This window comes from Anser anser (genome assembly GCF_964211835.1).
Source record: "Anser anser genome assembly, chromosome: 8".
Lineage (NCBI taxonomy): Eukaryota > Metazoa > Chordata > Aves > Anseriformes > Anatidae > Anser > Anser anser.
The window spans coordinates 7,098,158-7,122,118 of record NC_139728.1 but is presented as its reverse complement, the minus strand read 5'-3'; the positions used below and the strand labels follow the sequence as shown (position 1 = coordinate 7,122,118).

At 34.0% G+C, this 23,961-nt stretch overlaps 1 protein-coding gene across 16 annotated transcripts in view; it reads right to left on the bottom strand.

Moving 5' to 3' along the window:
• KCNT2 (potassium sodium-activated channel subfamily T member 2) overlaps positions 1–23,961 on the bottom strand; it is a 149,381-nt gene that overhangs the window by 48,314 nt on the left and 77,106 nt on the right. For all 16 annotated transcript variants that reach the window (XR_014587657.1, XR_014587658.1, XR_014587659.1 and 13 more), the window contains 7 exons: positions 23,214–23,378; positions 21,483–21,619; positions 17,044–17,107; positions 13,577–13,685; positions 5,967–6,075; positions 1,369–1,425; positions 129–278 (listed from right to left, as the gene is read on the bottom strand). Coding sequence is in view for 12 of the 16 variants with exons in the window: in XM_083847277.1 (XP_083703403.1) it covers positions 129–278; positions 1,369–1,425; positions 5,967–6,075; positions 13,577–13,685; positions 17,044–17,107; positions 21,483–21,619; positions 23,214–23,378 (791 nt within the window). In the remaining 4 variants the exon portion in view is untranslated. The remainder of the gene's footprint in view (positions 1–128; positions 279–1,368; positions 1,426–5,966; positions 6,076–13,576; positions 13,686–17,043; positions 17,108–21,482; positions 21,620–23,213; positions 23,379–23,961) is intronic.

Sequence of the window (23,961 nt, the reverse complement as noted above, 5' to 3'; positions counted from 1 at the left end):
CGAGTTAGTTTATTTAATTCCAGAAACAGCGGAATGTATAATATTGCACCTTCAAATGCAGAGGTACGTTTTGGGCAAAACAAATTATTATTTAAATTTTTAATACTTGATTGAAAAAAAAAGCATACTTTTTATGTGCATGGAAAGAAGCGTATGTGAAGCTTTTCCCCTCATACTCAGCAAAGAAAGTACTTTCTTCCAGGTTAATATGATACACTTCATTACCAGAGCATCTGCCATACATTTTCTGCCATTGTTCTGGTGATTGCTGACTCTCCCTGAAACATACCAATAAAGAGAATAATTCAAAACAACGTAAAATTCTTATTAATCTCAGAGCATTATCACTTGGCTGTAGAAACTACAAATGTATATCGGAAAGGTCCCATGGGCTAATCTAAAAGAAATATCTGAGATCAAAGCTTGGTGATACTGTAAGTATAGAGATTATTTTTAATGAATTAAAGTGCATTTTTTGCTAAGTAATAGGCCTATAAGATTATGTACTTCGATATCAGGAGAAATATGGCGGAATTACTTTAAATTCACACCATAGTAAGTAGATTCCCTGCAATTGAAAGATGACAAATGAAATCAACAGCATGCTCATTCTATTTATAAAGGCAGTTGCTTCAGATGCTCCTTGACAGTTTGCCTGGGTTCTGTTTAAACAAGGTAAAGAATCATTGAAAAATAACTTACACAGGCAAGACCCATTTGGCTTAGGTCACTTTTTCTGTAAAAGAGATTTTTTTCTGCATTTAATTCTCAGTTTATCTTCAGCATTTACCCAAAAGACATTTTTAGTTACTGTGCCTTGTATACTGTTATAAGTATATACCCTTTTTATACCCTTTTTCTCCTAGTGGGGGGGGGGGGGGAAGGAATTATTATTTTAATCACCTTAAGGATATCACCTTTAATCGCCTTTATTATATGTAGCTAACCTTCTTTTATCAAAGTGAACTGTTAGTGGAAATTTTCCAAACCTTAGATAATACCAAAACTTGCAAACTTCGGGCCTCTGTGAGCCTATTCCTTTATTGAAGTGTTACACGGAAAAAGGGTTCCATCTGCATGAGCTTCACTTGATATAATGGATGCATATATCCCTATCTGTATCAGGATATATAACTGACAAACATGCTCTGTGTTTTGCTTTCTTATGAGTTTTCAGTATTTTGACACAATTTCTGTTTTTCTTCAGTTTACCTTTTTTTCTCCACCCTCAGCATAGAAACGTTTTGTTTCAGGGTTAATGGAAATAAGTAAAACAATATTAAAAAACAGTGTGTTACGTGTAGAATAGATTGTAATTTCAGAAGAAAATTGTTCCGTATTTCCCTTTACCCCCTATGAAATGTTTACCTGCTTGAAGTCTGCTTGGTTCCAGTTAGCTGTCGAAAAGCTTCCCATGGTGCTGTTCTGTAAAGATCACATGAAGTTCAAGTCAGAAATGGTATTTTCTTCTTTGTATCATAATGCAAACAATATTAGAGTTCTATTACTAGATTGGAAATGTTTAAAGGTAAATGTTAAGATTAATAATTATGATCAATAATAAGATTTTAAATAAGAATAAAGCTAGAATTTTGATATCTCTCAAACTGAGGTTTTGAGTTCCATAAACAGCTAGGATGGCAATCTAGTCTGGTTAATGTGAAAAGTAGTATTAAAGAGAAAAGCCAGTTCACATAAGCAGCAGCAAACCTCCCCTTAATTATAAGCAGTCAAAACTGATTAGCAAGTGAACATTTTCCCTAGCATTCTCACATATTTATATCAGTAGACAAGATGTCTTTATGTATGTGTTTCTTTTTGTTTACTGTTTATTGTGTTATTCTAATTAGGATAATACAGAATAATTATTTTTTCTGTGTTCTGCTGCTATTTATTGCCTTCAGTTTCCAGTATTATCCTAGTGTACTTATCTTCATGATTATCAGAAACGAGCTCATATTACTTGTGTCACACCATTTATAAATATAAATATTATAAATACCACAAATATAGGATTTCCTGTGTCTACCTGTAGATATATTACTTGGCAGTTCATTTGTAAGAGTACAAATACCTGGGACAATTTTTCTTTTAACAAATTAAATGTCAATGAACTCTTCAATTCCATGAAAATATAAGCCATGTATGTTAAGATTTAACTTTGCTAAATTAACAAATGACAAGAAGCTAGAATGTGACAATGGTCATATTCTCCCTTAATCAATGACTTTTCCACCAGGGAAATTACAAAAAGCCAGGAATTGGTCAGTGTCTTGATAATCTCCGCTGGTTGGATGTGTCTAAAATTGTATGGAAAAAGAGGAGCCATTCCTTGTGGAATGGAAAGACATAGGCAGTCATTTGAACTTGGTAAAAATTGAACAGCAGCATACAGTTTGTAAGTGCACTTACAAATGATTTCTTTCAGTATGTAACTGGACTCAGTTATAGCTGAACTTAAAATGAACCCACTATTCATGATTACTTCTTATTCAGTTTTGTCAGCAATTTCAAGTTCTGATCTGCTTTATTTTTGCTAACCTTACTTATTTCCGTATGGTGTCTTTTTCCAACACTCTAAGTTAATAAACTGATGATCATTTAGAATTAGTCATTCAAACATTCTGTAGTTCTCTGATAAATATTGGTTAGGAAAAGCTGATATAGAGCAATGACGGTTTTTGGAAGTATCTTTCTTTTTAAAAGCTGTGCTAAAGAGACACGTTGGTTCCTGGCAGCCAGGAGCATTGCTGTGGCTAGATGCTTCCAGCATCTCCCTCAGCAGGGACTACAGCTACACACTCCTGTGAATAGCAGATCTAAAGACTTCAGAGAAAAATTTCCTACTTTGAGTGATAAGAGAAGGCTGTATCAAAAAGAGATCTAGGAGAGAGACAATGATAAAGCTTTGTCACTGTAAGAGGTTGTTAAGGGTGGGAACAATTATTTATTTATTTGAGTATCAAGTAGCATTTTTTTTTTACTTCACAGTTCTAAATTATCAATCCTGCTACTTTCTGAATAAATTCTTATCTGTGATATCAATTTGAACAAACACTCCCAATCACTGCATTAAGGTTACTAAACTTGTAAGTCAGCAAATATGGGGAATGGGCTGCCCCGGGAAGTGGTTGAGTCACCATCCCTGGAGGTCTTTAAAAGACGTTTAGATGTAGAGCTTAGTGATATGGTTTAGTGGAGGACTTGTTAGGTCAGAGGTTGGTCTAGGTGATCTTGGAGGTCTCTTCCAACCTAGATGATTCTGTGGAAGCTAAAGCTAATCGTTAAGAAAATCATTCCAATGATTTTGAATAGACTTGAAAGGATTATCCAAAGTTGGAAGCAGTGTCCCCATAATCCAAGTCTATTCTTTTTATGTAAGTCAGTGCTTACAGGGATTTTAAACCTCACATCCTACAGAAAGTTGAATACAGTTATTGGTAGTAAACAAAACGTGATAATGAAAAGATAATGAAACAGGAACCAATGTTAAGGGAAAGGGTTTCACTATTAACATTGGGAGTCTATTTATCTGATACTTTTCATTATCAAGATACAGTTTAGTATTTTGTCCAGATATAAATGCACATATAGTTAAATTTTAATTTGTAGTTTATATAATCCATTTTCACTTATACTGAGATAAACTCAAATGTTCATTTGCCATCATTTTTCTTATGCATTAATGAAGGTCATTGGGCAGGTCTTTTAACAATTAGTTCATTTACCTAACCTGGAAAATAGCTATAAAATCTAAAACAATTAGTCTGACTTATTAATTAGCCAAATCCAAAGCAATTTTATGTCTGCAATACAATGTCAACCTGTAGATGAAGCTAAAAACCTAAAGCTATTTTGAAAACACATTACCCCCTGGAGACAATGAAGTGCAGAGTCATTTGTTTTACCAACATTTTTCATGCACTCCAAAGTCAGTTGAAATCTCAGGAAACTTTCATGAAAAATGCATGTTTAAAATGAATTTTTCCTCTAGAACATTGACTTATGAATAAAAATGTTAAATACATAAGAGATCGATAAAATCGGGACATTTAAGGGATAATCCAGGAAAAAGCAATTATTTTCACACACACAAAATATTTTTTTTTCAAATATATGTGATTATGGTCCTTTAAATTCAGAATATTATATTCAATAAGCACATACTTGTTAAACATCAATGGTTAAAACTCTCATTATTAAAGATCATCTTTAATAAGATGTGAAGAAAAAAACACCAGTCTGGGAATTGTGCTTTTTAATGCATGTAAAGATGGAATGAAGGGAAGCAGCAAAAATATTAAATTGGAAAGCTTAGTGACATGTTGGGAGGGGAATACTTGATCTTTTAAGTTTTCTACTTCTCACATTGTGAAGTCAAGACTACTCAAATTTGAAATATTTTTGAAGTTACTTCCTTCTAGTATCTGTTTTTAACTTTCACAGATACAGTTGGGCTCTAAAGAACAGTCACATCTATTCAACCAATTAGTCCAGCATTAATACACGTGCTCTACGCTATCCGAAGTTCGCCATTCGACAGTATGTTGGGAACCCATTTGAGATTAATTGCTCTGATGAGTGCTGTCTAAAAGTGTAAGACTGACAACTAAACATTTTCACTTAAGTCTTTTTGTACTGATCCAGCAAGTTTGTATGTTTCTGCAAATAGGATTCAAAGGAATACTAATAATTATTTGCACAAAAAATATTTTTCTTACTCCTAGTATACAATAACCAGTTTTGAAAGTTTATGGCCAGAGTATAAATTGGTTACTTTAATAACAATTAATTTTTTACATCAATTATTTTTTACTGCAAAAGAAGGAATAAGTACTTTTGCATTCTATTACAATTTTTTGAATCTTAGTTGGGAATCTGTATGCCTGGGGATCAATATACCTGTGTTAGAAATGCTAATACTGTAAGGTGCAGTAGAAAACAGAGTCAGAGTCCTTTTCATATATTACTTTTTACGCTGCTAGAAAACTGACTGATGATAAGACTACTCTTCTTTCATGTACAAATAATATGGAATATTTTAAAGCGGATCTGTATTCTGTGTGTGCATGTCATGTAATGAAAAATAGGCAGATACAGAATGTATGTCACCATGATTTTCAGGAGATACGGAAACAGAATTTTGCTTTCAACCTGTTAACAGATTCTAGTACAGACAGTGCCATTAAAATCTTGACATTTGTTGTTGCCGGTAGTAGCAATAATTTCAGTGTTCCCCATCTTTGGCACAGGGGAATACTGCAAATGCCATACAGAAGGTTAAATAATTCCGCTAGTGAATATCAAGATATTATTGGGCATGTGATTACCTGGAAAAAAAATATGCATTTTACTGCTCTCAAATGTACAGTCTGTACACATGTACTCCACTTCTACAGATATATTTGGAGATTTACTTTTAAATGCTTCTCTCTCACCATGACATTTTAATAGGAATACCTTATTCCAAGACTGTAGTGTAACAGAAATGTACTAGATATGGCAAAATTATTTTAATAAATACAGAGAATTTCTACTGTGATTTTGCAGTCTGTAGAGACACTGTAATTCTGTACCCCTTCCAGCAGTGTGGTGGTAATGTTGAAAACCACCTACCTCTTCATGTGTATGTTTGCTTGCTTCTTAATGTACACACAATTAATAGAATATGGTATTTTATATATTAGCAAAAGAAATTTGTTTGAACTCAATGAACATTTTCCGTTGTGGAACTAGTGCACAATAGATGCAAGAAGTTAAGTAGTTGGAGTGGGGGAAGGGGAATTCTCTTTGAAATTATAATACCTTAAGTAAAATATCTTGATGCTTTTAAAGTGCGGAAAATATAAATATGATCTGAAAACTGCTGTGGTTGTCTGGCAGTTCATGCTAAGCTATCTTCTCAAGAATCTTACTTTTGCAAGGTTGTTTTTTTTCTTTGTTTTTTAATGGTAGTATATACTTACTGTCCCCTAGATGTATGAACCAGCAGTGTGATTAATGTAGAGGTAGCTGGACATATACAGTTCAGAGCTAGCATAGCATATTTAAATTCCTCTTCACACACAACATGATCTGTGGGGGAAAAAACAAAAGATAAAAATACTTTCCATTGAACAGAATTATCAATTCCTGTCCTTGTATATGAAAATGCTGAAGACAAGACAAGAATTTGCCTTCAGATCTTCAGCATCCACTTGAACCTGGAGAGGTTCAAGATGTTAAGATGATTTGCCCTATCTATGCTGTCTCTCAGATTGTATGACTGAAGTTAATTTTGCATCCAGTTTCTACTTTTGCCGCAGCTATGCATGGAGAGAATGCAATAGCTCTGTGAATGCTGCTTTTCCACTATCTTGCTACACTGGTAGTATGAGTAGGCCTTGTAACATGATTTAGCTTATAAATTTTGCACCTGCTGCAGTTTTGTATGAACTGGTATAGAGACATCAAGCATGGTACAGAGATGCACTTTTGTGTTCAGAAAATAATATACATAGGATACTGCAGTGCAAGACTGCCTGATCAATTAGATAGGCTGTGCTGGCTAACAGACCAATTATTTGACAGCAGCTCTGGGATGTTTGCACTGCACTTGCATGTATGTTGTAGTTTTGACTAGTACGACCTCCTAGAAACAACTGACAGCTGCTGCCTTTTTATCATCTAGGCAAGGGTGGTTGTGTTTTCTTTTACTGTTTCATACAAAATTTTTTTATTATTATTTTTTTACCCCAGTCCTTGTCTGGGTTTTGTAATTACAAAATTGTGCTTTGTTTCTGAAAGTCCTTACAAGAAAGTATGTCTGCACAGTAGTACTGCACAGTAGTACTTGCTGTGATGGAACAGTACTGTAGACATGTCTATTTTTTTCTGTGTTTTAATGGAATTTAGGAGAGGAATTGATAAGAGAAAGCAAGAGAGGCATTAAATTTAGTTCCCTATATTGGCTTATATTTAAAATTGCCAAATCTTCTGCACATGCTTTCAGTATTGGATGAATTATTATTAAGGTTGGATGACTACTGCTTACAATTCAGATCACAGTTAAATGTTCACTAGTGCTGGTGATAGCATGAAAAGGAAATAGATACTACTCTTTAATGGCATTCACACAAACCTGACAGTAGAAAAACAGATATAAAAAGGGATAAGCACAAAGCTTGCTATTTAATTAAACTTACATTCATTGTAGAATATTAAAGGTCATGAAGACATTTATTTCATGCTAAGTAATTTTCTTTTCTTCTGAATTTAGTGTTTGATTCACACTATATTACTTTCAGTGGGAGCAGTATTTGCTTCTGATGAGCATGAACAATACACCTGGTACAGCTGATGGTCATATATGATGAATATAAGCCATATAAAAAGTGATGACTAAAAGTAAGCAAATACGAATAATCCCATCTGGATCTGAGCTAACTATATAACTCCACTTCTAACTGCATAACATATCATCAAAATGATTAGAACCACCTTACCTCTATAATTAAGCTATTCTCCAGCCAGAATTTATAGTGTAGCTATGAGCATGCCTCTTACTGAAAACAATGAGGGCACTTTATATGCCTTCTCTATTTTATATTTTTTTTTATTTCTAGACAGTTTTCAGTAACAGAATCATTGGCTACTGAAAGGAGGAATTCATTCTTGCATTTTCAGAAGATCAAGACCTATTTGAATGCCATAGGGAAAGAATGAATTTAGTTTTATGAAGACACTGTCAAATAGAATAAATAGAATATTAGAATAAACTGAGATTTTTCTTCTCTTAAATACATTTCAGTTATAGCAATTAAGTATTTGCTGCAGAAAATATTTCAGACAGAAATGTGTTCTTTTAGTTGACCGTGTGACACTAATACATCTATTTGAATTTTAAACTAGAGATTTTGAGAGGCTAAGGCTTAGTCTACTACTTAGATAGAATATCTCTATTCCATTACCATTACTCAGATAGCAAAGATTTATGAAAACTGATATTGACTTCCTAATATTGAATAAGAAATCTTTATATTTTTGAATTTGTATAGAACTTTACCAAATAACTTCCCCTTGTTTTTTCCGTATAATGTTGTTGTAATACACCTAATACTTTTGAAAATAGACACAAGAAAAATATACAGAGAAATTATTTCATCAGCTGTTATTTCAAATCTTGTATTGAACAAAACTGTATATGTTGACCTAACTATATATAAACTAAAGAGTCAATCATGGATGGCACAATGCAAATGAAAAGTATATCTCAATTAAATCCTCCATATGTACTACACTCTCTAATGTATATAGGGACTTTCTGGATGGATTTTATGCAAAATGTTAGGCTAACAGAAAATATAGCACTCAGCAAACAGATTGCTGTCCTACAGTAGTCATGTTAATCACCTATGTGTAAGGAATGCACATTGTGTTCTCAAGTGCTTTTACATTAGGATTCATGAAGATGGAACTTATAGGACTACTTCCACTTCTCTTATAGACTATGACTTTGTGTGAGTCACTCATGTCCTTCATTACTCTTCATGCATCTGTAAAATGGGTATGAAAATAATACCTTACTTCAGAAGTGTTTTGAAGCTTTAGATATTCTCATAGATCCTTCAATAACATCATACAAAAGGTTCTTCAGCACTTTTATTACCACGATTAGAAACATTATTCTAATTCATTAGTAAAAAAATAAAAATTAAAAAAAACACTGTTTCCAGACTATACAATAATGCAGCCCTTCTTGATTCCTGTTCAGCAATTTAGGAAAAAAAATAAATTTATGTAAAATATTCATTTATAAGCAGTAACATTAGGCTCAGTAAATCCCAAAGCAGGAATCAGATTTACTTCTGAATTTCATTTTTAAGCTTCATCTGCCTTTTCTTCAGACTCGCATCACACACTTGGAAACTAGGTTTTAAGAAATCCAGTACTGTAAAATTCTGTAGATCCAAAATGATAAGGATCCAAAGTGCTATGGAATAGAATTGCATGTTGATTCTTCTCTACATTAGGGTCATGTTTTGCTCTTCGTTGGACAAATATAAGCAATATAAAGTAATTGGAACCAATCTTGTCTTATTCTAGAAATGTGTCCATCTTGATTGTTAAAATGTGTCTGACTTTATGGGATGCTTATTACCATTTTCAGTTCATTTCTGGAAATCTACTCATAGAACAATGAGGTTTGTGCTAAATTATTCTTCTATCCTTACTACGGGTGTTGACTTACAGGACAAGAAATGCAATTGGAAAAAATTGCCCACTCCTGCTATTGCTACTTCTTCCTATCCTAATTTGTGCTGTTGTCTTATTTCAGTGGTGCTTATTTCTTGAATTATTTGATATCTCTCTTCCCCTTCATAAGTTGCATTTTTACATTATTAAAATGAATATTTTGTACTATATAAACCCTCGTCTTTTCCTTCTTTTCTGTAGTCATTTGAAACATCAGGAAGAGGTACTATGGGTTTCTCCTCTTTGGTTGGAGTTAAGTTCTCGTATTATACACAAACGAGGTCAAAAATAACTTGTTCATTTCTCCAATTAATTGACAGATCATAACTTGCCTACGTTGTCATTGTGCTTTATATTTACATTCAGGACTCTTATTGTGGAGCTGCAGTAAGGGTTATGCAGAACTTTATTTAATGCTTCCTTTTTTAAAGTGAGCAAGGAGAAAGTTGGGTAACAGTTCTCGAGTCTAGGACATTGGTCAAATCTGTGACTTTGGCTACTAGTATCAACAAATTACTCATTCCTTGTGCTGTAAAGCAGAGGAACAAACTGGAAGTTATCTTTAATATTCAAGATGTCAAATCAGTTTACCAAACAGAAGTATTTTGATTGTATTTATATTACAGAAATATGCCATTCAAATATTTGGGAAATTGTAGTTTTTGTGAAAATATATTTTGACAGAAAATCGTCTGTCACAAATAGATGTAATAATGCCATGAAGTGAGTTATGACTTCTGTGATGTTATTGAAGATAAAACATACTCAAAATATTGATTTATGTCTACAGCATCAGCCAGGTGGTAAGAATGTCCTAGACCTGACATAACTATTCTCAGAAACCATGCTGTTGTCAATTTGATAAGTTAACATGATCACTACCAGACCAGATAGATAAAAATGTCCATCCATTATCTCTAGACTATTTTTATCCGTGGTTGGATAGATTAATCATCAGATGCATTCAATATCCATTTCAGTGAATCTGGACTGTGTTCTTTTCTAATAAACCACTGAAGGTTTAATGTTAGATTTCACCAATCTGAGCTAATTAGTTAGTGCATTTTGAATAAATACAGAATGACAAAATATGTCCCCTGTTCCAGGAACCGTGATTATATATATTTTCTGAATATTCAAGGGAAAGATGATTATTTTCTAGAAAATATATGAAGTTATTAGTGCAACTCAGAAAATATATAATTTAGTCTCTGAATTACATAAATGTACTGCTCTACTGTGGATAACTTTCACTTTATTTCACGTTTGTGCTGAAATGCAACAGCAGATGCATACATTAAGGGTACGTAGTCTTTTGTAGCCCTGTGAGTTTGCAGGAAAGACTGGGAGATTGAGAAAACCATATGCAACTGCAGGTGAACGAAAATGCAATATTACTGAAAGAAAAATGGGACGTGTGAAGTATTTGGATATTGGAAATAGCTAAGAAGTAAAGCATTTCAGCTCAAGACAAAAATAGTTAAGAATGATGATAGAGTATTTCCTTGCCCATCTGATAACTTTCATGTTCAGGTCACCATATTTGTAATGTGTTCACACCTTGAACACACAAAGGAATTTACTAAGATAAACCCTTATGCCACATGCTTTTCAGATTCCACTGAAACATAATACCCAAGCACAGAGAAATACTTCCACTGTATTAAGTGTAAGCTACCATTTTAAATAAGGGTAGTTATTTAAAACTCCACGGCAAAAAATAGCAGAGAAAACACAGGACGCAAGGGTGTCTCTCTGGCATCAAGTGAAAAGACAGGAAAACATGCCTTTCTGACAGGCCATATTATCCAGTGCTAAGCGTCTCCATTCCCTTGCTGTGATGATGAGAATGGGTTCTTGTACTCTTATTAAAAAGAGGAAAAACAAAAATGTTGTCTACTGGATGGAAATAAATTATAGCAATTACTTGTCTTATATACTGTTTCTAAATCCAAGACAGAGTAGCATCCTGGAGATTTTCTTTGGGACAATGCATTTAGGGTCTACATTTCAGGTTTGTCTCATGCAATCTCAGATGACTGGTTAATATAAGATGTTGAGTGTTTATAGTGTTTTAGATATTTTCAATTTAGTTTAAAATGAAACTTTTTGTTAGGAGAACTTTCCTGAATTCTTTCTTTTTCCTAAATTCAGAAACTTTGGTTTTGAGAGTTGTGTTCTGTAAACTTGCATGTAAAAACCACACACACACACAAAGTAGTAGTAGTAGAAGAAATCATATTACTGAGTACTTCAGGTTCATAAAAATGCACAATATTGGTTTGGGAAACATTCAGAAGAAAGGAGTCATTTTTTAGAGGAGTATCAAATTTAAAAGAACTCTCTTGCTAATGCAAGGCAGTAATAAAGCAGTCCTGAATCATAATAGGAAAAACACTTAGAAAAATGTTGCCAATGGTTATGACAAATTTTATTTGTAAGGACTCTGGACGTGGCTATAGCCTGCAGCCTCCAGTGGGTATGTATCTTAGAATGAAGCAAGTTGGACAAGATTAGTAACCGAAAGAGTCCTCTTAGGAAAAGGTACGCAAGCAAATGCTATTCTGATGATTCTAAATATCAGTGGCCAACTATTTGTGGTAGATTAGCATCTGGTGGTGCTGGTAACCTAGCCAAATTTAAAACTGCATTAAAAATTTCCTGTGTAATCAGTAAGATTAAATTAATCTTGCAGGAAGGCTTATAATTCTCTGCTTGCACAGTGAAATTGTATGAAAGAAAAAATATGATTTGAAATGGGTGTGTGTGGAAATGGATGCAGTGATCCCTCTGATCAGTTCAAAATTATTTTGAGATGTAAGCTGCTATATATATATTTAGTTCTACAATACAGTGCTTTTATTATTAACATTAGAGGGGGCTAATGAAGCATAGAATATATAAGGTTTCCTCAAGACCTTCAAGAAATACAGAACATTCAGATTGATTAAGCTCAATGGAAGGAAATATTACAAAAGAAGGTTTTGTAGGGTTTGTTTAATATATGGTCCAAATTCTTAATCTGAGATTTAAAATAGATATTAAAAAAACTCTGTTTTTCAAATCTAGTTATATATAAGCTGCTACAGAGACAAGACATTAAGAATAATGAAACTCTCTTAAAAATACAATTAGGAACAACAAATTAAGAGTCACCAATAAAAAAAAGTGGCCATGGCTAGGGAGAAGAGATTGTTTGTGCTGTGGAGTTTTAAGGGAGAGATGAAAAAGCACCATCATTCTTGTCACAGCACAAATCTTATTCTCTGCTGTGCCATTTCATAGTTTAAGATTACACTTTTATAACTTCAGGACTGCTATTGATGCTCTTTTCCTTCTTTCCAACCTTGTGATAAATTCAGTAGCTTTTAAAATTACAGCTTTAAATGTTGCTCTGGAATTGTTCTGCACTGAAATTTACTTTTTCATCACATTCTGGGATGATGAAGGAGACTAATATTTTTCCATTGATTTTTTTTGAATTTTGCATGAATCATGAATCTTTTCTTGATTAGAATATCCTTCAAGAAAACTGAATTTTCAAAATTACAGTTGAAAAGGAAAGCTTTCCTTCTACTTCATAGTATTATTTTTCCAGAGGTAGGCAAAATGAATTGTCATTATAAATGTGTTGACATGTTTTTGCACGTGAATGTGTGTGTGTGTGTGTGTGTGTGAACGTCTATGTGTTTCTATATATGCTGAGAGACAGAGATCCACATATATAGTGCAGAGAAAGTTTGTCAGATTAGAGCTTGTAATCCATTCTTATGAGAGAGGATTTGTTTGGATTTCTTAACATCATTTTGTATTTTATATCATAGTTTCCAAGATATCAAATCTACTTGATATAGAATTAAATTATTTTTCTCTTTCCAAAACATTTGAAAGAAAAGAAAATCATGTTTTTACATGACCTAGAAAAAAAGAAAAAACACTCCAATGTAAAGACTTTTTTCAGTTGCTTGTTGAATTAAATTTCGCCTTTTCTAAGCAGATCTTTTCATACACCCCTTGGTAACAGCACGTTTTAAGTCAGAAGTTATTTCAAGACATGGGTAATGTAGCGGGAAGAAAACCTACCTGGACCTCAAATAATTCAACATGGTATATTACATAACGTAGCAGAGTAATAAATACAGTAATCTTCAAAAAGCTTATAAGTAAGTTTAATATAAAAATGAAATTTTACAATATAAGCCCATGGTACTTGAAAATATTGTACTGTTCGTGTGGTTCTAACATGTAAATATGCTTAGGTAAAATGACTTTGCTTGTGCATCTATGAAACAAGCTGCTAAATACTAACAAGTGGTTCAAATGGCTGAAATCTTACACTTACCTGCAAATTTGATGTGGAATTTATTCTCAGGTTTCAGTATCTGAACATACAAAGGACAATTTGGGGCAAAGTCTTTAACTGCCCATGCTCTTAAAATGGTCTGATGATCCTAGAATAAAGAGTATGAGGTGATAACAATAAAATACAAATAATCATCATGTTCCATTAGGGGAAAAAAAAAAAAAAAAAACTTTCCATTGCAGAAAACTAACTTTAAAACATGCAACACCAGCTGGTGTGGATGTTTATGTACATCTAAGTAATAATACATATTATGCTTATTACATAAATCCAAATATGTATATATATATATACACATTTAGCCAGCTACCAACCAAAGGATTCCAACAGATTTCCCAGCCTGATGGTTTTTCCCACTTGTTACCACATGTCAAGAGTGAGTTAATGACAGGAAGAGTACTGCTATTCCATGAAAGAAAAGTATGTGCTAATGCATTCGTATATTAAATTTCATGAACTATGGGTAATTTCAATGTATTAGTGATCAGTTTTTACTTATTTCAGAACTAAAAAGGAATAATTCAGAGCTGCGTGTAGGAAACAATATTTGGGTTGAAATGCTTTGCCTAGTCATGAAATTGGTGCTTTGAAAAGATAATATGTAAAGAATGATTCATTATGGTTGCAGCATCAGCAATAAGAAAAGCGTTCAGACTCATGAACACAAGGGAAAGTCTCTGCCTGGAACAGAGCATAATTGATGTTTTCAAACCATAATATTTTAATGTCACTTGAGATGGTAGCAAGCAGTTTTTCTACTAGAAATACTAGAATGAAATCATAAGAGAAAGACCTGTTGAGGACAGTAAAATGCTTCATTTCAAGTTTTTCATATTAACCTTTTCATGAAAGATGGAGGATTGCTGTGCCTGTTCAGGAAATTTCAGAACTTAGATATACCATGCTATAAGATTTCCTTGTGTGCAGTCACATTTTCTTCACTTTTTCTGTATTATATGACTTCTTATCCCTAGGGTGTTGTGGGTTTGTTTTGCATTTGTTTGTTTTGTTTTCCCTGTTTAGTCTCAAGGGAATAAAATGCCAACGCAGTTGAGAAGTAACAAAAGGCTACGTAATGGGATAGATGGAGGTTATAGTGATACACTACAGGAGAAGTAAGAGGTTTGGGGGTGGGTTGGGGACTGATATGAAAACCTGTATTATTGCAGATATGTCATCTATTTTTTTATGCGAAAGGTGTCAGGAAAACAGAAAAGGTGTCAGAAGAACAGTCTTTAGAGTTGTTTCCACTGATTCTGTAGCTTCATCACAGTTTGACATTACTGCAGAACTGTTGGCTTTCTGTTTTACGTTTATAGTAATTTCTATACTATATTGTAGTGACTTTAAAATTTTGATATTTCTCCTATGTAAAAAGGCAGCATATATAGATATATTATAAACAGAGACAGCTAATGCAAAAGTATGCTTCTATCCTCTTTATAAAATATATGCTTCTTTGGGAAATGAGGGAAAAAAAATACATTCTCTTCTGTGTGCATTCCACACAGTAACTTGCAGACAGTGATCAAAAATTACCAGTTATACTGATGCTGATAAATATAGAGGTGATATTTAAGTTCATGTATTGAAAGCTGCAAATTTTAAAGAGAGTGTAGTGGGAATTTACATCGTCAGAACTCAAACCAAGACTGATTTAATAGACTGATTTTTGAATAGTATTGTTAATTATTCTTTTTTTGTTACTCCACACTTAGGTTAGCATTATAGTAGTGTCATTCCATTTGATTAAAGAAAGGAAGAAAAGGTGCAACCTTGAAATCAGCAATCTCCAAATTTTCAGAAAGCATCAGAACAAAGCTTTTGGCAGTAGAACTCATCTTTCATACACTTATATAGCCTATTATTGAGTTATCTATAGGATAGTTCAAAAGACACTTTTCCCATCCTTTATTGGGTTAAAATAGCAGATGCACTGTTTCAGGAACCTTAGTTTTGTGGAGCAATTTGATGTAGACAGCCCATTGAATTCACTTTTAAGAGTTGCATCCTACTGTGTGAAACAGATGTCTGTCTTGCATTCTATAGCAGAAGAGCAGCTTACATCTTGGTCTGAGATGTCGAAATAGCATTTGATAAAATTAAACTTGGCAAAGCTCTCTCTTGCCAGAATAGAGAGAGTTGCTAGTAGGAGACTTTGGAAAGCTGACAAATTCTTGCTCTGACTATTGAAATTCCTACTTCTTTAAGTGAAAAAGGAAACAGTTTTCATCACGTAACTGCTTGTCACCTGTTATTGTACTTCTGAGTTGCTGTTGAAATCCATGGATCAGAAGCAGCATAAGCTTTGGCGTTGGAATTTAACTAAGAAAATAGGAAGTAATGAACTGTCAGTGGCAGCTAGGGCAAAATGAGCAGATCCTTTGCTGAGGATTAGCTGGAGAGATAAAGCCTTATTGGCTTCGAAAAATCACATGAGTAACAACAGCTGTTCTGGTAAGGGATCTCCTCGATGCGTCTTTTATTTCAACAGCTGTCAGAAGTAGGAGAGGATCCAAGGCACTCCTACAGTTTGTTGGCTTCTTAAGCACAGCAGGGTAAAAAAATCAGTTGTAGACTGATTATGAGATGGACTTAGATGAAATAACACCAGCTCAGTGACAAACTGTAACCTTGTGTTCTACATTACTGAAATCCTCAGCAGGGCCTAGAGCTGGAACAGTGTAGAAAACAAATTCTATTTCATTTCAAAGCTCTAGGGGGTAGTAAAATAAAATAAAAAACAGAAACAAACTTGTCCATTTTCCTACTTGAAGTATAGATAATTGTATTCCCTGTGAAAAGAAAATCTGAACAACAAAAACAGAGTGGGAGGTGAAATCTTGGTTAAAAACTTCAAAATACACTGCCCCAAAGAGTCTTATTCTTACAGCTGAGATTCTTGACTTTCTCCATTCTCCTTTGGAGCCAGAGAATAATGACTTCTTTGAATCTTAATGCTCTGGGATTTCAAGGCTCCCAGGTCTGTGACAGAATTGAGAATTGAGACATGAGCTAGCAGGATCCAAGGTTGATAGCTAGAAGCCCTGTTGCTTCCAGCTCCAGGGAGCCCTAATAGCAGGCTTTGTTATGGAACCTTCAGCAGTTAAAGCTGTGCAATCTCTAGCAAATTGCAAGATACGTTGCTTTTCTATAAACAGTTTTGAACCTGATAGATCTGCTAGGAAAGATTTTGATGAATTGATTTTTTCCAGCAAATGTTTTTGATTGGAAAGGTTCTAACTCATTCAAATAGAAGCATTTATGGAAGTTTTAGTAAGTTTTTGACTTGAAGTTAATCCCCCTTATGCAAAATCTGTGTGTTTAATAAGCTACCTTTAATCTCCTCTTCACAGAACAAACCTCAGTTCCTGAGAGGGTATTAAGGCACAGTAACAGTATAAACAGCATGCACACTCATTCCTGGTTATTTCTTCAGAACTTACAGCTGCTGTCCGGTCCACCTCGCAGCGGCTACTCAGAATGAAACAAGCTTCAGCATCATCCATTCTAGAAGAAGGGGGGAGAAAACCCTGTTATATACCGAAAAAAAAAAACTTCTGTTGACTTCTGTTTCACAGTTTATAGTCTTGTATGCTTATAGATACAGAATACAGAGAACGTTTAGTCTAACTTGCGTACTAACTCACAGTACTATCACTACTTCTTGACTATGTTCTAGGAAACTCTCCCCAGTGCCAGTAGAAGCTGTGCCAACATAAAAAAAAAAAAAGGTGGTCTCAAACACACTTGCTTTGCAAAATAAGTATTTATCTGCCATGAGTATAAAAGGTGAATAAATAGCACCAATTCATATACCGTGTAAGTGTACAATATGTACACGTTATTATTGATAAGAAGAAGTGAGAGGGGGCTGATGATATAGAATTGTCTTCCATAGCACTAGCAAAGAATATGGGTAGATGTGGTAGAGTAATGTGTTAGGGATAAATAACATCTCTGTGTATGTATGCAATAAATCAACTGTTTTCAGTCCGTGGCCTCTTTGAGAACTTTTAATGCTTAATTGTTCTCTACAGGTTACAGGTCACATAGTAAAAGCAGGGATGGTGGAAGTGGGGAGGAAAAACTCTCTGACTAAAAGTCTCATGAAAGCTTGCTTTTTGACTCTTGCCTCAGATCTTACTGTCGTTCTCCAGTGAGTCCTACTGGCGCAGGGAAGCAAAGAAATGGAGACTTGGCTGACCTGCTTGGGAAGACAGGACTTTATGGGCAAAGAAAAACAGCATGACCAGAATGGGTTTCCTGGAAAGTGAAAAGTGAGACAAGCTGGAGAAAATTATCTGCTTATTACAGCAATTCTGGAATGGGACCTGAGAATCCCAAATCTTTGATTTCTCTGCTTCTAGAAAATGGAAGTGGTGGTTGCTAGCAATAGCTTAGGTCATTGGGACCCTAGGCTTAGACTGAGAGCCTATTCTATTAGGTGTTGTGTATACACAGAACAAAAAGACAATTATCATGAGAGGACGTCATCTCACTAGATATCAGAGCAGAGAACAGATTGAAGAAAGGATGCGATGGAAAATACTAGCATTACTTTGTAGATGTTTCTGAGTAATTCATCCCAGACTGAAGGGAGAACACAGGTGAAATCAGTGGGATTTTTATGCTAATCTGTTGTTTGTGTGAAAGAGAATAGTATTATAGGCTTAACAGAAAGTTTCATCTCTGTAAGGACCAGGAGTGGCAGGCTAAATGAGAATAAGGGGTCACTTCTTGATGTGAAAAGAAATGTAAGCCAGGGAAGAACTGCAATGAGACGTAAAGCAATGGACTACATAAATAATATTTCCAGAGTGTTCTGAAACAAGTATTTAGGGACTTGAGATTATATATATTAAAAAACATAACCATTGTTTCAGTGAGATTAAAGTGAGAGCTTCCATGAGAAAACACTTGAAATGTGCAGTTTCAGTCTACATAGGGTGCTTTACACAATAGCATCAACAATAGCATACTGGTTTTATTTGGGCAGAAAAAAATTAAGATGTATTTTCAACTATCTGGAACTAAACTAAAGTTGATGAATAGATATCTATAATGAGAAGCCAAATAGATTGAGCAACCTTGTAATTTATGGCTACAGAAATGGTGATTAAATACGTGGTTTGTGTGAGGTCATTCAGAGAAAGTACAAAGAGAAGGATAAGGTCAGGTCATTGTAGGTTCCCCATAAGCAGTAAACAGCAGGAAAACAAGGGAAGCTTCAGAAGATTGAAGTATTTCAAATGGAAAAAAACATTGCAACAAAGGCAAATCCATATATCTAAAATAGTAAGGTCAAGTGCAGCTGATGTGGAGAATTGAGGACAGGAGGCTGATTCTAATCACTGATTAAGAAGAAATCATGGGAGCTGTATGAGTCGTTCCAGTGAAGCATGAGAACATAAATAGGAAGATATGGTCTTTAACAAACTGTAAGAAAGAAAATTCAGTGAAATGAGTGATGGAACACGTTTTGATGAGAGATGATGAGGGACCAACAGCATGTATAGATGATTTTGTAAGAAAATTAAACTTCATTGATCGTATTCACCATTTTCTCCAATGTTTTTTGAAGTTTCTTGAATCACTTCAGCTACATATGGCAAGGGTAACAACCCCTTTGGTATTAACATTCTGTGGATATCATGAATTTAGACAACAGAAACACTAATAACAACTATGTTAAACACAATAATATCCTTATGAGAGAAACATTTTAATAATGTTCTAACAATTGGAAAAGCTTTGTCAATTACACCATTTTTATATGTCAGAAAATCTGGATCTGCGAAAAACAATTCTTCCACTGCTTGAGGATGACAGAATTTAAAGGCACTTTATATATTGAAGATAAATTTGTGGAAGGAAAAAAGTATAAAGTAAAAAAAAAAAAAGAGTGGATATAAAGAGGATTCGTGCAGGGTTCACTGAAGTGGATAAGCGTAAGGAGAGAAAAAAATGTTTTTCATGACAGACTGGGAGAAAGCTCTAGGGGAAGGAAATCAAGCACAGTAGTGTTGTTCACATTCTAGTAATAGTCTGCATGAAGAATGAGAGCTGTTTAATCAGTTACTGTGCTATTTCAAATGCTGAAGTAGATACAAAAGTTCTAGTTGTACTGATGAACAATATAAGTAGCAGTATGATACCACAGGATAGAATTCTTGTTAATGCTGGGCATGTGAACACTGTTCAGAGAACACCAAAAAAATCCAAAATGAAACTCTCAAAGATAGGAAGCAAGAACAAATATCATTTTTTTGTAAAGTCATATTGTGTACTAAGGCTTAGAAAGAAAAATACTGTCCTTAGTTAACAATTTACTAATTATTTATTCTGCCAACTTTTGGTATTCCTTTCCTTTTTTGGTGAGACCTTTATCACGATATTTTGGCATTGCATTTCATGTATATGTATAAACTTTGATAAAAAAAAAAACACTTCTTGATTTTGTTGTTGTTGTTAACCATTACTTTATTAGAAGTTGTTTACCATGTGCCTTGCTATCTTCTCAGTACATTATGTTCTCATTAAAAAGAAATATAGCAAACATCTTAGGTACTGGGTTATAGTTCATATTAAATGTTCTATTAAATTCCTACTATGCTTCTTCCCTCAGGAGAGGTTTAAAATTATTCTATGACAGGTACATTCAATTACATGTTCTGCAGAAAAAAGCACAGTTGACTACCTCCAGGTTATTATAAGTGAAATTCATGATTATCTTTAGGGAACAGTCTAATTTTTCTTTTCTCAATGTGTAGAACAAGTGCCAGCCAAATCCCCATATGTATTCCTCCTTAAAATCAGCAACAAAGTGAAAAACAAGGAACCACTCCTTAAAAAGAAGTTTGTAATCCTGAAAATAAGCTTTGCAGTATTTTCAAATTTTAAACAGATAAGAAAGTAGCTATTTTTTTAGTGGCAGATATTTGAAAAGATACCACTGCTTACAAGATTTCTCACAGTTTAGATTCTTGGGAATAATTCTTTAGAAGGCTGAGTGACACAAGTACTGAGTTACTGGCTTAATTTTAGATATCTGTATTAGTTGATTAACATAAGTGATGACAGGTAAGTTCTTATAAAGAGAAGTGCAGGTTAGTTAAATCAGTTATTTGCAAAGTATCACCTTTCTCTTTGGAGAGTTTGAAGAGACAGTCCTCCTACGTGAATTCCACTGTGAATTCCTTCCCACCTTTAAGTGATTGAGCAATGGTGGGTGGGGTTTTTTGTTTGTTTTATTTTTTTTATTTTTTTTTGAGAAATGGTGTTTGACTGATGTGTTTTGAGTAATGTCATTCAATAAGAACCGGCAGAAAGGCTTTTTTTTAAAAGTCGTAGAAGTGTGGGGTAAGAGGAAGGTCCTGAAGGAAGAGTATTTGGAGGTATAGTAGAGTAGTTGCTTTTATTACCAGCTGAACTTAGTAAGAAAACAAGACTCTGCAATGGATTCAAAGGGTTATAATAATTTTTCACTCCTCCCCATCCCCTTTTAATTGGACAGGAGAGCTACTGTTATCTTTATTATCTGTGCACAAGGAACAGAAATAAATTCTAGCATTATTGGAAGTTTGGAAATTTTCTATACTGCTTTTTCAGAAGAAATTAAAACAGGCACTCTCTTTCAATACCTTCAGGAACTGAGAAAGAAAAGAACGAAGAAAAAATTGGTGAAATGAAAGAGCTTACAAATATACATTCCTTGAAAATTTTCAGATATTAGGGAAAACAAATTACATCAAAGATCCCTGCTTTCTAAATACACATGCTTTCTTTCTAGCACAGCAGCTTTTGTTATCTGTCAAGCTCATTTATCAAATAGTATGTGTGAAACAAAAGTTAAAAAAACAAATATTAGTCAATGTTTGCCTACTTAGCTCTCAACAGGTCTTGATCTTTTAGTGCTGAGCCTTGCAGATAGATAACTCTCTGAGACCACATTGGGATTTGTAACACCCTTCGGACCTGAGCATCCATCTCAGTAGGACACAAAATGACGACATAATAGTCCTGCAAAAAACATAATGGGGAATAACACGTTATTATCTGATGTTACCATTTGTTCTTGCAGATGAGTCAATAGAGAGTCAGGGTGTCAAAAACGTGTGTTAATTCTCAAATTTAATTAACAAAAGTTATTTGAATACAGGTGTGTAAAATACTGAATTCTTCTTAAATAAAAATGGCTGGACAGTTGTTCACTGCTCGTGAAGGACTTAAAAGGTGGCCACTAGAGTCCAGTTAAAAACATTTTTTGTTACTGTACAAGTGTAATTTTTTTAGATACAATTCACTTTTCTGTAATTCTAGCTGGAAAATGTAAGAAGCTTTCCGCAATCAAAACAGAATTATTTTATCCAGCTCTATTAGTCCCTGAAATCTTTTCCTCCACACTAATGGGCTGATCCAAACTTCGTTTCCTGTTCTACACTTCTTCCTGTTCTGTACTACAGACAAATTCCTATCAGAAAAAGTAAGGTTGCTCAGACGCATATACGTGTGTAGTTATGAAAAGGAGAGAGAGAGAAGGAATGTAAGGAGGGGAGAGACTGAGAGCTTAGGACAGGCTTGATGTAGAAGTCTTCCTTATCAGACACAGACTTTTGCTGGAAGTTTACTTCCAGCATCATCTGTATCTTACAGCTTCCTACTTCAAATATGAAGAGAATGTATATAAGCTGTTTCAGGCTACAGAAGTAGTATTAGGATTTTTCTTACTTTGGCTCTAGTGTATCACAGAACTTGACTCATTATTCAGACTAGTTAAGTAAATTTTGGATTTCAGTTTGTGTATGCATCTCCAAAAAGCTGGATTTCTCTATACATTTGCTTATGCTTCTTATTAGCTAATTAATTTGGGGAATAATCTGCATTTGGGATTTGTCATACTGCTGCTTGACTATTTGAAGAACTGTATTTTGTGGGTTTTTTGTAATACTTAATGTATCACAGTTAACATAGTAATAGACATTGTAAGAGAAGTATTTGTAAAAGAAATTGTCTATAGTAAAACTAATAATGAATCCAAACTGCTACCTCATATATGCTTTTATGTGATCAGAACAACTTTTATGACATCTGTTTGCATTAACTAGGGAATAAGTGTAAACCGAGAAAAATCTTACATGTAACCTTACAAGGTCTTTGTCCTTTAAAGTACATGTAATTTTTTCTTAATTTCAACATTTCCAAAAGGATCTAATCTTCCTAACACTGACGAAAAACAAAGCAAAATGACAAAACCAAAATATTCTTTGGCTTGTGAGGAGTTTTGGATACAGTCCCAAAACAAGAGGAAAAAAGAATTTGAACATTTTTCATTTCTTGTCTACTTTAAATAGAATAAAAGGAAGTTGCATGGAAATATCTGTTTCTGAAAGGACTAGCATAATTCAACAAGACAGTAATTCTATCTATTTAATCCTTTTAGCTCAATTCAAAATGATTGTCTCCATACTGTATCTCAGCTTCTTACTGCAATTATAGATTCCCAATTCAGTCAACTATTCCCAAATTCAGTTTTTCAAATTAAAGGCCATTCCAGAACACTGTCTCCAGAAATCAGTGTTTTGAGTTTCGTTTTTTTTTTTTTCACTGTAAATACCTGCAGTCTGGGGTGAGCATAGAATTCGTTTAAGAAATCCATAAGTAAATCAATCTTCAGGGAGCTGACACACAGCACAACATGTTTTTCCGTCTGAGCTCTGTGCCGACTGTAGTTGCCACCAGACTTTTGTCTTTCCATCCACAAGTATGCCAGCTGTTCAAACTGCAATAGATGCCATGTGTCAGTGAAATATAGACAAGCAGCTGTGCAGTAAAACTGTATCATGACTTAACTACATTGCACTGTTCAGCTTATTCCTTTATTAAAAGATGTCCTTAGCTCCCAATGCATTTTTCTTTGTAAAAAAGTTCTCTAATAAGTGGGTTAGATCAATAAAAAAACATGGAAACACAGCCAGTCTCTGTCATACACAAATAGCAGGGTAAGTCCATTAAAATATCATGTGATACTCAGTCACAAAAATTTGGAAAAGAACGAAGACTGTACATTATTTACTTTATTTATTTCACACCTCTGATCTGTTTTCCAGTGCCCTGTTACCTAAATGTTTCTCTCAAATGAAAGGTTAAATTTTCATACATTTAGGTCACTGTAAGTATAAATGTTCAGATAGAAGCACCATTTTTCTTTGGACAATGACTCTCTTCAGAGATTTTATAATATTCTGAAGGTGACAGTATCGTTGTGTATTCCTATCACAAATCTATACTCACTTATCTGTTTTATACATACAGATACCACTTAAATAGATGGCAGCTGTAAATACAGCAATTTTGCATTTGCC